Source organism: Acipenser ruthenus, chromosome 6, assembly GCF_902713425.1.
Source record: "Acipenser ruthenus chromosome 6, fAciRut3.2 maternal haplotype, whole genome shotgun sequence".
Lineage (NCBI taxonomy): Eukaryota > Metazoa > Chordata > Actinopteri > Acipenseriformes > Acipenseridae > Acipenser > Acipenser ruthenus.
In genome coordinates, this window is record NC_081194.1 from 68,933,695 (window position 1) to 68,949,801 (window position 16,107).

The window sequence follows — 16,107 nt, forward strand, 5'->3', positions numbered from 1 at the left end:
CAAGAGGACATTTGCTACATATTATGGAAACTAGATCTGCTAATGGTATCCCATATTATTAATTTTACCTTAGTATATGAAGCAGTCATCTCGTCAAGTAAAGCCTGTAAGAAATTATAATATATGGGTTTGAGTGTGGGACATTGCAGCGTTTATTATTTTAACCACTAAGCATTTTAGTTTTGGAGTCTGCACTTGAAAAAATAAAAGTATTCATATTTAGCTTTTACTACCAACAGGTATTTGTATTACTCTAATGGCAATAGAGCTTACTCAGTTAAAAAAAACTACATTTGACTATGTTAAACAACAAACAGGACCATGTTTTATTTGTGACCAAATCCATTGAAATACAAGTACACTTGGTTCATATACAGAACATTAAACAGTATATAGTTACAATTATAAAACATTTCCTATATAGATTATTCTAATGAAAGAAATATTTAAGGGTACTTTATATGTAGAGCCTGTTGTTTAAAGTCAAATGAAGCCAGATCACATCTTAACTTTGTCATACAGCCTTAGCTGCACTGGTCTCTTCATTTCATTTCAGAGAGTATATTAGAACAGACCTTTATATAATGTATTTAAATAAGAGCATCAAAAGGGCTGGCAAATAGACAAATAAGTCTGTGATACTGTGATACCTGGTGATGAATTTCAATAATATCCCAAGATAAAAAAGCTCATGTGGGTCTGTTATAAAGCATATGTTTACACATGTCTATATTAGATGACATTTAACAAAGATATAGCCATTTTTACATGAACTACAAAATAAAAATAAAACAAATAAATAATCAAACAACAAACATGCAAACAGTTAAAGGTGGTAGTGGTGTTATACTCTGCCTTCCACCTAAATGCAAAAATAAAATGAACAAATGAAGAAACACAATCAGTTTGATATTGCTGAAACTTAGATAACCCCCCAGCTATTACAAAAGTTATTTAGTTGTACTGTATATGTCATTTCACTCTCTTTATTGTACCTGTTGAAATGCAGCAAAACTATGTAATTGAATATGTATTTATGTGTTTGAAATAATATAATGGATGAAGTATACCAGGAGCAGTAGTATATGTTATTACAGGGTCAATAAAGAGCTTTGGTGCCCAACACGTCAGATCCTGAGAAAAAGGGTTCTATTGTTTTTACTATAACTATCATTTCAAAATTCTTATTTGTTACTAATTGACATTCTTATTATGGTCAGAGCTCCAAAATATTATTCAGTAACATTTTTAATGTTACCAGTAATTCAGAAATGAAAACAGTTTCCATGATGTGATAAAAAAAAAAAAATGCTCTGAAGAAGACCTATGGGTCAAAACGTGTTAGCTATGTTTGCTGTGAAGTTTTAAAGATATGAAATAAAGACTATTGCTTTTATTAGAACTCTGGGTGGATATGGACTTCACCTTAACGGGAGTTGCTGTGTTTTTCCCCCTTCGCTGTCCACTGGAGGAGATTTTTGTGTGCAGTTGTCCCAAGACAGAGCATCACGTGCTTGAAAAGTATTTCGAATACTTTTTTAGTGCCGGCAGGCATTCACACTGTTTATATATATATATATATATATATATATATATATATATATATATATATATATATATATATATAGATAGATAGATAGATAGATAGATAGATAGATAGATAGATAGATAGCTATACAAGTTACAAACCTGAGTTTTGCTATAGTTTTTGTTATTTTCTTTTAATATTAACACAAATCTGTTTTCTTTTCTTACATAGAGGCTTCAGCGCCGAAACTTCGCAACATCCCATTTATGATCTCTACAACTGTAAGTCTAAATATTGACATCCTTTAATTTTTAAACCAGTTGATGTTTTCGTATAGATGTTATTTATTGACCCTCTTTGCCTATGCAATAGTAATACTATGGGAAACATATATCGCAGTTCAAATATAGGCCTGCCATTTAATATTAGGTATAAATGCCTACAAGGATGGATGCTTTTTATTCCAAAAGCAAATGCACAATAACTAACCCTATTCTTTACAAATGAATGGAAAATATATACATAAATAAATAAATAAATACATAAATAAATATGTTTTTAAATCCACAATAAACATGTTCTTTATTCACAAATGACTGAATAATTGCTGGATAAACTAAACGTGCATTAGTGTAAATAGCTCATTGTATCTTAGAAAATATAGCGAGGAGCAACATATATTTTGTAAAACAGTAGCAATTTGCTGTGGTAAGATACTATACATTTTGTTCCCTCTAGTATTCAAATGAATAGTTTTTTTTCTGTTTTTCTGAGGTTCATTGACAACAAAGGTCCTTGAATGTTTTAGAAGATTTCATTACAAGGGTTCTATAGAGAACTTTTCTGAAGATTTCAGATTTCCTTAATATGTGGTAAAAACATGGCACTCAAAAAAAGTCACTGGTAATCATGGAAAGGTTCAGTGAAGGGACCGTAGATATTGGTTCAGTGTTGAACCAAATAAGGCACCAAATGTTAACCAATGGAATATAGAAAACTTTTAAGTGCTCTGAACAACATAATTTCTGATCCCAAAAGAAGCGTATGTTGTACCCTAACGGGAGAATAGAGTTCCTGTATCTTTTTAATTTTTTGATTTAAGAGGATTCTATTGTTAAGATCTTGGCTTTTAACTTTCTATTTAAAAGAACAGTGGATTAATATTACCTTGTCAGAGCTGAAGATCTATCGTAAATTAAATCAGCAAATCAGAAGGTTTTTGTCTCCAGCCTCCTGTTCCAGTCATTCTTTGGGCAGTTTTCTTCATGTTAGTGGGGTGACATTATTAGAATGTCTCCTATCAAAGTTCTTGGTATGATCAGGGAGAACTATTCTGACAACCATTCTAAGACTTGAACTGTAGATGTTTCAAATATTAAGAATACAAATAAAATATAAAGTTCACAAGATAGTTATGTAAAATAAAAAGCTGATTCTTTACATTATTACATATTTTACAATCTTTCTCTAGTTTTTGTCCCACTGCACCAGTAACTATAAAATATTCAGCAGCATAGAAACTCTTGTAACTGCAGGTTACCAGCTGGTTTGTGGCAGGTGTGTTACTCTGTTTTTTCATTCTTTCCATCTTTGGACTGCGTTTCTGATGTTTTCCGGAAGGGTGTTTTTTCAGAGTTGGAATTAATCTGGTTGGTGTCTGGTGTGCCACCGTTTTTGTTTGTTGAATGCTTTTCTAAGTAGTTTAGCATTTCACTTAAAACAGTTTGAAAGGTGCTGAGTGCAGCACAAATGGCCGGTGTTCCAAATCCATGTGTTATCAGGCTGCAAAAAAGACAGAAAAATACACTGTAACTTTAGCTTTTCATTATTAAACAGGCCTATATAGATAATGCAACAGATTTCAAACACATTTTTAGGCACGTGTTTTTTCACCTGAATAGGCCTTTCACTTCAGTAGAGTGTTCTGCAAACTATAGTGATTACAGAACTGCTACTTGTATCTATACATTCATAATGTTATACATGAGCAATTTAATAATTATGCAGTTAGACACATTTCACTGCAGCCTTTTTTGTTGTTGCAGTAAATGGCTGTACATTTACAGGAAAATAGTGTAAACTGGCCAATGGAAAATTAGACATTTTAAGAATGCAATACTGGAGGTTTCATATTTTACCTAAAATGTGTTAGGTGTCTCTGTATATCGAGGTCGAGGATTGGGGTTGGTCTAGAAGATCCAAGTGGCGACCTGTCTTGGCTTAACAAGTCCTGAAATTCTTTACAAATCTGTCTGAAGATAAATGAAAAGAAAGAACGAATAACTAAAAACTGTATCGCCACATATTAATTGTCTTTTTATTCAAATAAAATGTGAAAAAGTAGTGCATACTTGGTCGCTAATATCATTTTCTTCCGGGCTGTCTGATCCTTCTGTTCAGTGTGCTGCCTGCCTAAAGTCTCCCCCACTGCCTTGGTTGGAAACTCTGTTTCACAAGTGTAACCAAAATCCCGAGCCAAATGAAGAGCTTCACCTTGAAACAAATACACAAACACAAATTACTTTATTACAAAGACATAGATTGATAGAAGCAGGGATACAAATTGTTAGCATAACACCATGGTTTTAAAAGGGGCATAGAAAATGAAGTTTGGTTGTTTACAGTCCCCTCCCCATTAGGTAAACACACAATAATTTAGTGACCTATATGCCACCTAGTTCTTTTTTTTGCCAAAGAATGTGTCTAGATAAGGTTACATTTCACTTTAAAATAACTAAAATATTGTTTAATTAGAAAAAATATATAAAATAATAACTGATGTAGAAGTCAACTTATTAACAATTCCACAACCTTTTACGTACACCTACATTTAAGATGTTTAATTCACAACAAACATTACCAAAAAAGCCAATATAAATCTATTTACCTTCTACTAAGGAAGTCAACAGAGTGACATTTGCTGCTTTCCTCCTTCCAGCTGGTAAATTTAGACCCAGTCTGTCCAGTTTTTCTCTTAAGCAGCGACCTCCATTTTTGGATTTGGCTCTATAAATAAATAAATAAAGTGAGTCTTCGTATATATGAAGGCCTATAACATATGTATGTACACACACTCTTACAGTGACAGAAGATGTTTTTAATTTTGTTTTGTTTTATTTTTTTAAAAGTGGGTTTGTGTGTCAATATTACATTTTTGATGCTCGAAGTTAGTCCACTGATTCAATTTAATCATCTTCGCTTGATTGTGTATTTATTGCAAAAATAATCAAATGCAAATAGCAAATACAATATGCTACAGTGAATAATGTTGCAATAGGAGAACAGCGAAAATATAGGGAGTTATTTAAAATATATAATTGGTAACATCCTTCATCTGTCCGTTCAGCTACCAGTAGCGATATTAAGGTTTTATTAAGGTTTTAATTATCAGAATTAAAATGTTTCAAGCTAAGAAAACTATTGATAAATCAGAAGACATTTCTTATTATTAGATATTTAGTAAGCAAGCGGTATGTCAGGTTAATGATCAACAAATGCCCCACTCCAAATTGAAATACTTTTGAGGTGCAACCTTTTCATAAAAAAGTGCATACATCTGAAGTTTACGATTAAATAGATATATCAAGATATTCTGTAAGAAATCTGTCTGTGTTAAAACGGGTAACAATGACCCACCCCAAGCAGGCGCATGCCAAGATGTTTTGGAACCACTGTAAGCCTTTATCTAAGTGCATCACCTTGCACAATATATAAAAAGAGCAATACATGTATTGCTTTATTTTGTACCTTCTCAATATCCCTCCCAAAAGAGATGCATTGAGGCATTCTGGCGGAGAGAGACGCCTCTTGACTTCAGCAATCGTTACTTTATATTTTGAAGTTGAACTGAGTAGGGATAAACGTCCAGGCACCGAGCAGAACAAATCAGTTGGATTTACTACACAGGTTCCTCCTAAAATTAAGAAGAACAACATTTCATGATCACAATATGAAACGGAGTTCGGGCAACAGAGCACTTCCTCCATACAATAACACAGTATTACTGTAGTTTCCCAGGGGCAACATAGTTCTAAAAAACGCTTCCAGCAGCCAACAAGTAACTCGCTTCCCATTACTGACGATCTAATATGTTCCCACTTTGCGCAATTATATGGTTATATAAATCACGAATATGGACATATTCATTTTGTCAATTGTCTCGCAACGTTATGCAAAAGGAATATAAATAAATTGCTTAGCAAAATGAATACTAATTCCAATAGCACCACTACTGCGGCTGCTACTATGACTACTTCTACGACTACGACTACTACAACTACACTACTACTACTACTACTACTACTAATACTACTACTAATAATAATAATAATAATAATAATAATAATAATAATAATAATAATAATAATAATAATAATAATAAATAGTTACAATTCAAAGTAAAAAGTTCACAGGTAAGATTATACATAACTGCTGGATATAATATAATAATGTGGATAAGAACTGAAGTTAGATCCTCAGAAACCGAGCATGATCAAGAAAACAACACTAAGGTTAATATTAATGTGATGCTTAATTTGAGGTAATCAAAGAAGAGAGCAAAAACTATAGGCATTTAAATCAAATAGGATCTGATAATGTTTCAGGTTAGGCATTAATGCCTCTGCCTTGTAATGTCAATCACATCTAAGAGATTTGACAAAGCAAAGATTTCTTAAAGCATGCAGAGTTCAGATCATATTATTTGAATAATATATATATTATTCAAAGTAGTTTGTATTTTATGTTGCCAAGGGCAATCGAGAAAGAGCTATTGCCGATAGCCTGGTCCTCTTTTCATGGCCCAGAGGCTATAGCAGTATTTAAGCTGCTGAAATGTGCCTGGGGCAGCAAGACTGGATGATCACAAAGTGAATCAAGTGCTTTTTTAGGAGTTTGCCATCAAGATTTAAAGAAAAAAAAAATAGACATGGGCCAAATGTCACTATGTTGCTTCCTTTTTTTTTAACAAAATGCTTAAAGGTTGGACCACAAAACAATTCAAAAGAAGATATTGTCTATACAATTAATTTTGTACACAATAAACTTAACAAAGAACATAGAAAAGTGTGAGGTAATACATTAAAGGATGAGAGTAGGTCCTGATCAAATTCTTAAAACCTAAGAGGGATATCTAATGATTAAAAACACAGACGAAATAGAAGCCTTTTCTTGAGCGATTTCTTTTGAAACAGGGTATCTGAATATTCAACGAAGGCAAAGCTCCAGTCTGTATGAACAACATTAATATGATCTCTACTGAATTTGGGGCTGAGAAACATTAGCATATCAAAGCAGGTGCCTAAGGCTAGAGAAGCTATCGATACAGGAGAACTAGGTAAAGCAAAGATTATTGGTTCTGATGGTAGAATAGTGGAGCTTCGGGCTAAATCCTGCACACCGTTAACTGAAAGTGATAGCGCGGGGATCCCAGTATCAATCCACAGCAAACAATACACATAGACATTGTATAACAAAACAGCCAAAGAACCAAAGACACATGCCGATTTTTAACGCATACAACTGATGTATACCGCGTTTGGATAACAATTCTATTATTTCTAGGCAGGTTTCAAAAATGTTGGACTACCTCATTTTAGGTTTTGGCTGCGGTAAGTGGTTATCGGGGTCTGTGAAACTAGACGCCCATATTTTAAATCGGCTATATGTATTTTTTTTCTGTAGGTTTATACACCTTTCTTTCTTTATCTATCTATCTATCTATCTATCTATCTATCTATCTATCTATCTATCTATCTATCTGGGCTAACAGCACATATATCTGACAATTTTGAATTATTTTCGATAGATTTATTGATTGCATATTGTAACACATTCATTTTGCTATTGAACATGTTTTGCTATGTAGGCCAATATGTTGTCAATTCGTCGATAGTAATAGTACGATGACTACTGCGACTACTACTACTACTACTAATAATACATCCCAAGTAAGGTAAATGTATTTGGCTTATAAAGTAAATAATATCATTCACGATATTTAGTTTGTCATAACGGAACATTCGAGATATAGGTAGGCCTACCTAATAATAATTCAAGCCTATAGAAACACAAGATTGTATTATTATTATTATTATTATTATTATTATTATTATTATTATTATTATTATTTAGCCCCTCTGAATAGGCCTATATAATTTGTTCCAAAAGGATACAGATGTTTCTTGTAACATCCCTGTCTGATCAAACCGATTTCAAGCGCGCGCCCCTCCCTACGGAGCCGAAGCACCTTCACTGGCATTGTCCTCTAGCACAAGCTTTGCGAGCTAGAACTGTGTACGGGCTACTGTAAGAATAAGCGATCACTATATTATTATTATTATTATTATTATTATTATTATTATTATTATTATTATTATTAATAATAATAATAATAATAATAATAATAATAATAATAATAATAATATCAAATTAATAATATGAAGAAGATGAAGAAGAAGAAGAAGAAGAAGAAGAAGACGACAGAATACTATGAATAATATGAATAATGATAATATGAATATTATAATTAGTAGTAGTAGTAGTAGTAGTAGTAGTCGTAGTAGGCTAGTAGTAATAGTTGTATTATTAATTAGTCATTTAGGAGACATACATTGTTACTGCTACATAAATACATACATACAACGACAAATAAATAAATATATAAACGGAAAGAGATTGAATTATATTATTTAAGAACTTTGCATTTATTATGAGTTCAAACATAATTACAATTACATAACGGCGTTCCTCTACCCCTCACGTTATCACGTGTTTCAATTTCAGGGCGAAGCAGCTCGTAGTTATGTGGCTTATGTATGCGTAATTTCTATTGTGATCCCATGTGTCCACACAATGTCCCTTACCAAAAACAACAACGGGGATAATGTAACTTTAAAATATTTTAGTTAAGAATGCTGTTGTGTCTTCATGTAGCTGTCTATCAGTCATGCTTTTCAGATAAACCTTCTAATATGCATCGCTATTGATATGTGGCGTGCAGCCATTGAAACATAAAATAATGTATGTAGCAATAATTATTTGCCAAAAAATATATTAAACTAAAAAATGTTAATCATACAATAATACATAATACAAGTTACATAATACACATTTAGTTTTAACAATACATACACAAATATATGTTTTAACTTACCTCTGCGTATAACTCCAGCTTGACTATTTAAGACTAACCCACATTGAGCTTCCACAGATCCCTTAAAAAAAAAAAAAGTTATATTCTGTCTCCACCATTCACTAATTATATTCAAATAAATATACATATTACCATCTGAATATTGAAGTATACCGTAATTGAAATACACATATATTTACTAGGCAACGGTTTTTAATAATAATACATTTTAATAATAATAAAACACAGACAAAAGAAGACGTTTTCACAATGACATTCACTTTCATAAAATGGCTTAAATACTATACATGTTATGGTACACGTTGTATTTATGTATTTAAATTATTACAATGAATTATCCCCAATCAAAGAATCAAGAATCTGCCCGCTACTCTATTTGAAATTTTTATTGCACCATTTTGTTTAGCTGTTGCCTGTTTATATTGGCGTTGTCAGTGGTTAAAATGTGTTTTATTAGTTAGAGCAAACATATTCTTTGTTAAACAGAAGAGGGCTGTGAGAGTTAATCCTCTAAATAGACCGTGACCACTTGTAAAGTGAACATGGTGAGAGGATACGCATACTAAAAACTGTTCACAAAAAAGAATTTCACTTCTCCCTGCTTCTCTTCTTTTTACACCATATCGACGCCGCCTTGTAAGCCTTTATAACAAACTCTCCGTCCATTTTCCTGTTTTCCGAGGCTAACGTGATTATAAAATCAATATACAAAACTCAGAGGTCAAGCATAAATTAAACTGGTGACGGCGAAAAGGTATGACAGTTTCTTTTGTTGAGCATGGCAAATCTTTTTAGGAGGCTCAAAGATGTAACTTTGGCCCTAAGACTGCTTGCATCTGTTCATGCCTTTAGCGACCGGAGGTTCACTTTCAATTCTGCGTTGGAAAAATATATTTACATCTGTTGCATTTTAAGAGTCCCGGTCATATATTTTGTTATTTTTATTAACACGAAATGGGAGGTGGAGGATGAAGCGGATGTTTGCGCTATGGGCATTGGAAATATATGTGTGTTGTTATAAATGAAATAGAAAATTAAAATGTCTAGACACTATAGCGTAGTTGAGTTCATCTTGTAGTTATTAACCTAGATAGATTTACACCGCCAAATACATAATATTGGTAGAGCTATTATTTACTCCTTAGTTGTTTGTTTGTTTGTTTTTTACATTCTTGTTTAAGCAGAATGAGTCTCATCGGATGACATTGAAATACCCAGTTGAGTGACATTAAGTCGAAAATTGGATAAACTACGGTGCTGTTTTTGCAGAGTAGTTTCCTTTTGTCCGGTCCGTCACAATCACCTAATCCCTTCTTTTGAGGAAAAACAAGTACAGCTACAAACTAAATCAGCAGCAGACGCGCTCTAAAGTATAAACAGATCTTCGGTTGTTCTGAGAAATTCATTCAGCTTTCATAAACTTAACAATCAGAGAACAGGTCGCCTCGCCAGACGTTTATATTTTAACTAATGTATCTTTTGTACAGAATATCTGTAACAGACAGTTTATTGAAACGAATCGCGTTAACTTTGTTGTTTTCTAACTGATCCCGGGTATAGGGTTTCTAAAGCAATACAATAGTCCCAGGTTTTAAGTTTAAATACTAAAATCTTTAATGCATAAAGCGCTCCTTTTTTGAATTCGATGAAAACAGTTCAAGTAACCTATCGAACATATTCAAACAATATGAATATAATCCGTTAAACAATTGTTTTTGTTATTGTTAAAAATAATAAGAATAACATTTTTTATGTTATTTGTATTAGCCTGTTCATAAGGTTGAGGATTTATGTGTCAGATCGGAATGTGAACAGTTTGTATAATAATTCTCGTATAAGAGGCTATAGACTACAACAACACATATCATTATTATTATTATTATTATTATTATTATTATTATTATTATTATTATTATTATTATTATTATTATTATTATTATTATTAAAGAACAATAATAGATAGATAGCATTTAGCTGAATACTGTTTTTGCTACTTAATTTACGAAATAAAGTCGTAAATATTAGCCTGCGTTCCTCGTCAATGTCATCATTTTGCAGATGCGTTAAACAGTTTTGTCATGTTATTATTATTATTATTATTATTATTATTATTATTATTATTATTATTATTATTATTATGTATTTCCTTATTTATTTATTTATTCGTTTATTTTCGGTTTCAACTATTCAGGGAGGTATTTACCTGCAGGTCTTCGGCTCCCGTTGGTGGCAGCCCCAAACTGGATCCGGGCAAGAGTCTCTGATCTGGGTGTATGCCATACTGAGACCCGTGACTCATTAGAGTCAGATCGTGTCGGCGGTAGGCATCCAGACACCCTAACTCTCTCCTCTGCTCATCTAGACATGAGGATTTTAATGCTCGGGCGTTATGGATATTAATAAAATCTGCAGGTTCCCCATGGTGGATTTGCTGGTAGTACTGTTGGGAATGGTGAAGACTGTTCAGTGAGTAGGCATCTGGGTTAACAGCCGGGTGACTGTGTTGGAACTCATAGTGGAAAGACTGGTGATGAAGTGGTGTATACTGGTGATTAGCGGAAAAATACGGGGAAGCAAACTCTGTGCCCGTGGTGGAGTAAGTTAGTGGAGACGTCGAGGAATAAGCGACAGACGAGTTGGCCACGGATTCCAGGCACCCAAGCTGCATCAAACGGTAGCTATTTGATCCGTCGTGACGTATCTGAAGGAGAAAACAAGAACATCTGATGTAGTCATTTAGAATACCTTGCAGCTACCAGTATGTAATCTGCTTGCTATATGAAGAAAGAGCTCCTATATGTATATATATATAAAAAAACTCCTTCCAAACAAAATTCAAAAGCCGCTTTAACACTATGTCACACACACACACACACACACATATATATGAAGCCTGGAAGGTACACGAGTAAAAAGCACACTACGTTTTACTCCAAAAGCCCTCAAGAAAATTGCACATGTCCATCACTCGACTGAAGTGTTTTGAAATACCATGTCATTCTACTTCATATTGTAGCTTAAAGGTAAAACCAGTAACCCTCTCTGCAGCTTAATGTAAGTGATGCTTCTGAAGAATTTCATATAATAAACATTTTTAATTACCGTGTGTCTTTCATTGTGTTACTTTATAAAGATCCAGACAACCCTCAGTCCTTCTGAGAAGCTGTGCGAGTACTATTAGACAATATTACCTGACGAGTGCATAATGTCTATCTTAATCTTTCCTATATGCCTATTTATTGTTCGCGGGATTATGTCATTTTCGTTATGGCAACTGTTGTAAAGTAAGGACAGCCATTCTTGCCGACAGATGTCATAACGAATTTCTCTTTCTTTGTGTATTTTATCTGAAGCCGATTTTAATTAAATATAACGGGTTCGTGTTTAAGAATAGCATTAAATGAAATACCTCCGCATCGTGGACAAGTCCTGGAAATGCTGTTGACATGTTCCGTTCCAATATCTCGGTTTCTTGAGCTATCAAGTAAATAATCTTACAAAACAGGAATAGATTCAAAAATAAGATTTCTTCTCTCAGCGCCCTTAAAACCAGGATGAAATAAATTTCCCCTCTGCTCAAAAGCAGCTCCCTGTTTCAGATTTTGTACTTGCTGGGTATTTCTTTAGCTGATGTCGTAGGTCCCTTGGTAATATAGAAGTTTTGAAAATTAAGCATCAGCATAGAGAAATAGAGAAATGGGAGGACAATAGATGGAAGAGCTTCATCCCTGGAGACAAGGAATAAATATTGTATCTTCGCCTAATAAGGAACCAAGTGCTCTTTCAACATTTTTATGATTTTTTTGGTCATTTCTTTTTAGCCGCTGTAGTTTCTTTCCAACGACGGTGCGGGTTTCTTTACCGTTATTGAAGACATGGCACAATCCGTTTATTACATTTTGGGATTTTCTACAGAAATGTAAGTTCTTCATGGAAACATACATTTTAACAAGTTACTATTATCTTAATTATATAATACCAAAATATCTGTTAAATTATTAAACACAAGTCGTTCTTTCACACATAATACATTTTTCTGTATGGAAAATACTCTATTTGCTGTGAATTTTCAGTAAATGTGAATTAAATTAACACGAATGCTTTCAATGCTTTCAATACATTTCCAAAACAATACACATTGTATTTTTTTGTGAACTGTTTTTATGTACTTTTTTTCCGGATTTAAATTAGATTATTAGTCTTTTAATTGTAAATACTGTATTTGTATTTATTCAGCAGTATGCAGTTAACTTAGAAAATATATTGACCACGCGAGAATGTATACTTGTCAACATATTTACAAAAGACACACCACAAAACCATAGCATAGTATATATATATATATATATATATATATATATATATATATATATATATATATATATATATATATAAAATGAACTGCAAATCTGTAGGCCTATAGAAATAGGAGCAAGGGGGGTATTTTAATTTGTGTAAATATTCTGTAAATGGCACGTCATTCGGTTTGCGTTTGTGTATTTGTAAAATAGATTCTACTTTTGGCGGGTTTATTAATATCTGTTCAAGCAGGATAACAAGACGTGTCACCCGGCCCTCTTTTCTTTGTAAAGATCGACAATGGCACACGACTAGAATTTAACTCCATTGTGTGAAGTCGAAGTGTGATTATCCAGGCGTGCGCGGGGTCATCACTCAACACTTTCTTGTACATTTTATTAGCTGAGTAGAATATAACAGGGTTGTACCTTTGGACATTTGAAGACCAAAACAAATGGCATTTTGATCAGGAATACACAACGTGTAGAGATAACATTCAGAACCGTTGAAACGAACAACACACGGGGACAGAGAAAAATATAGGTCTTTATTTGAACACTTGAAGCTTTCCCTGGTCCATTAATAATGTTTCTGCACATGCATCTTCTGTTTATATGGAGCATGAAGTTCTGTGTTGGCATTACCCAGCGGCCCTTTGTTTCAACAGGAAGTTGCGTTAATGAAGAAGTGTTCGAGATCAACAAATACATAATTATTATAGTAGGCCTATTTAAAACTCTGATTTCACGAGAGGGAGGGAGGGAGGAGGGGAGAGAGAGAGAGAGAGAGGGAGAGAGAGAGAGAGAGAGAGAGAGATGAGAGAGAGAGAGAGAGAGAGAGAGAGAGAGAGAGAGAGAGAGAGAGAGAGAGAGAGAGAGAGAGAGAGAGAGAGAGAGAGAGAGAGAGAGAGAGAGAGAGAGAGAGAGAGAGAGAGAGAGAGAGAGAGAGAGAGAGATTTCTGTTTTGTTATTGTGCCAAAACGTTTTTTTTAAAAAGTGGAAATAAAATTAATATTGTGCTGGTGCTACATAGAATAATGAATAATAGGCCTACAATTAAATTTAAAAAATGTCATGAAAACAACTGTGCCAAACAGAAATGAGTTACACGTTTCTTTTCGGTTTAATGCAACGTCGGTTCTGCATACAAAGATTTCAGCCGTGACATGCACAGTACTGTTCATAATTCCCATCCATCTGTTAGTTTCGTCTGCCGTTTCACACTCTGCTTTAGAAAATAGACTCGGATAAGCGGTTCATTTAATAAGTGTTTTGTTTTGATGAAGTGTTCTCCAACTTGATAATTATAAACCCATGGTGTAAAGAGAAATAATGTATAAGTTGTTTTTTTTTTTTGTTTTTTTTTTTATGCATTATACCATGTCCTACTATTTCTGGATTGTGTTTCAATGGCATCAGGAATTGTATATTTTATAGCCTTTAACACAATTTTTTTGCATTCATTTCAGTTTGTACACTGCTGATGTTTCTCAAAAGGAAGATTGACTTTGACTTGAAAGAAAGATGCTGTCAACAGCACTGTCAACACAGAATCGTTTCTTTAATATGTTCTGAACTGAGACGACTGGTTGTGTTGCATACAACTGGAAATCGTATCGTATATTGCGTATTGTTTTATATTACCTACGCTTTCATTGCAGTTCACACACTTGCAAGGCGAAATTGATGTCTGAAAACTTTTAATCTGTCAAACAACATTGTATAGACTTCGCTGAATGAGTTTGTGTACAATGTGTAGGTTTACAAGACAATTTATTAAATCTAATCATTACTTTAAACTAACATTTTGAAAACAATAATACATTAATATTACAATGAGACTGTCACATATTACTTGACAGGATATAACAAATATAACTATATTGTTAAAATTCAGCAGAAAGCTCTGGGACAGTGCAATCCCCTGAGTATAATTATTATGTTTTGGGTGCAAGTTTGAAAATTAAATAAAGACGTTAAATACATACTTACATGCATAAATACATAGATACATAAAAGCATACATACATACATTTTACTCTGAGGAATTAAATAAGTTAATATACAATTATCTTCCTTTAAGTCTATTACTAAATAGTTTATGACTGATACTCATTTAGCATGTCCGTCAAATCATATAGTTCAAGTACCCCCCTCGAGGGATTTCCCACCTACCACTACAAACCACAACATAGTACTTCAGATATTTTTTGATAAACTATTATGTTCATTAGAACATGATCTTTGTAACTTCTTCAAGCTTTTTTTTTAGAGAGACAAAATGCACTTTATTTGCAAATATCAGCTTGTGCTTAGATTTTAACAGTGGGCCCAACAGAATCTGATTAATTCTACCATACAAAAATATATTGGAATATATTGGTAATTAACATGTGCGCTGAGACGTGTATCTTAATTGTTGAGATGCGAAATCATTTTCAAATAAAAGATGTATTTACCTTCCAATGTGGATAGGTGATTCGTTTGTAAGGGAAAGTAGGCAATTCCGCCAGCTCGCTATTAATGGAAGCATGTTTCTCATTTGGTGTACACTTTGCAATGGACCGATGCTTTGTGAATAGAGTATGACCCCACGACCCATGGAAAAACCTGTAGTCCTATGACATTTACATGTAACACCCAAGACCATAAAACCTTGAGAATACAGACAAGGTCAACGTTATTTATTTAGTAATGTATATATTGTTTTGTATGCAAGTTGCAGACCATTAGCCATTTCTCCTCCACCAGTAGGATCCATAGTATATAAATAAAATTGCATAGTATGTTTGTTTATAGTTGTAAAAATTGTAAGCTGTAACAGTCGCATTTGTTTCTGAATTGGTAATTTGAATGTCTCCAGCTGTTTACAATAGATTCAGACTTCAGTCCTCTATGTGCGAGCGAACTAACTTTTGCTTTGCCCTCTTTGTACAATGTCGTGTACGACTTCAGGACTGGAGCAGAATATACCAAGTATCGTTTCTATATAACGTTGCTCACACTACTTGGTCGTAGTATTACCTGTCGTATTCCACCGACACCAATTTACCTGGCGTATACTGTGAATACAATAGGAACATCGTCACTTCACTCATTGAACTTTGAGAAACATGGCTGCTGTAATT

At 33.4% G+C, this 16,107-nt stretch overlaps 1 protein-coding gene across 1 annotated transcript; it reads right to left on the reverse strand.

Annotated features, from left to right (window-relative positions):
• Positions 1-1,787: 1,787 nt before the first annotated feature.
• On the reverse strand, positions 1,788-12,318 carry LOC117410353 (transcription factor AP-2-delta-like). The gene is made up of 8 exons (XM_034016793.3): positions 12,091-12,318; positions 10,885-11,382; positions 8,682-8,742; positions 5,276-5,441; positions 4,416-4,534; positions 3,880-4,021; positions 3,667-3,780; positions 1,788-3,310 (listed from the first exon to the last, which is right to left on the reverse strand). Exons 1-8 carry the CDS (start codon positions 12,127-12,129, stop codon positions 3,091-3,093), a joined length of 1,359 nt encoding a protein of 452 aa, XP_033872684.1. The 5' UTR covers positions 12,130-12,318; the 3' UTR covers positions 1,788-3,090.
• Between the last annotated feature and the right edge of the window lie 3,789 nt (positions 12,319-16,107).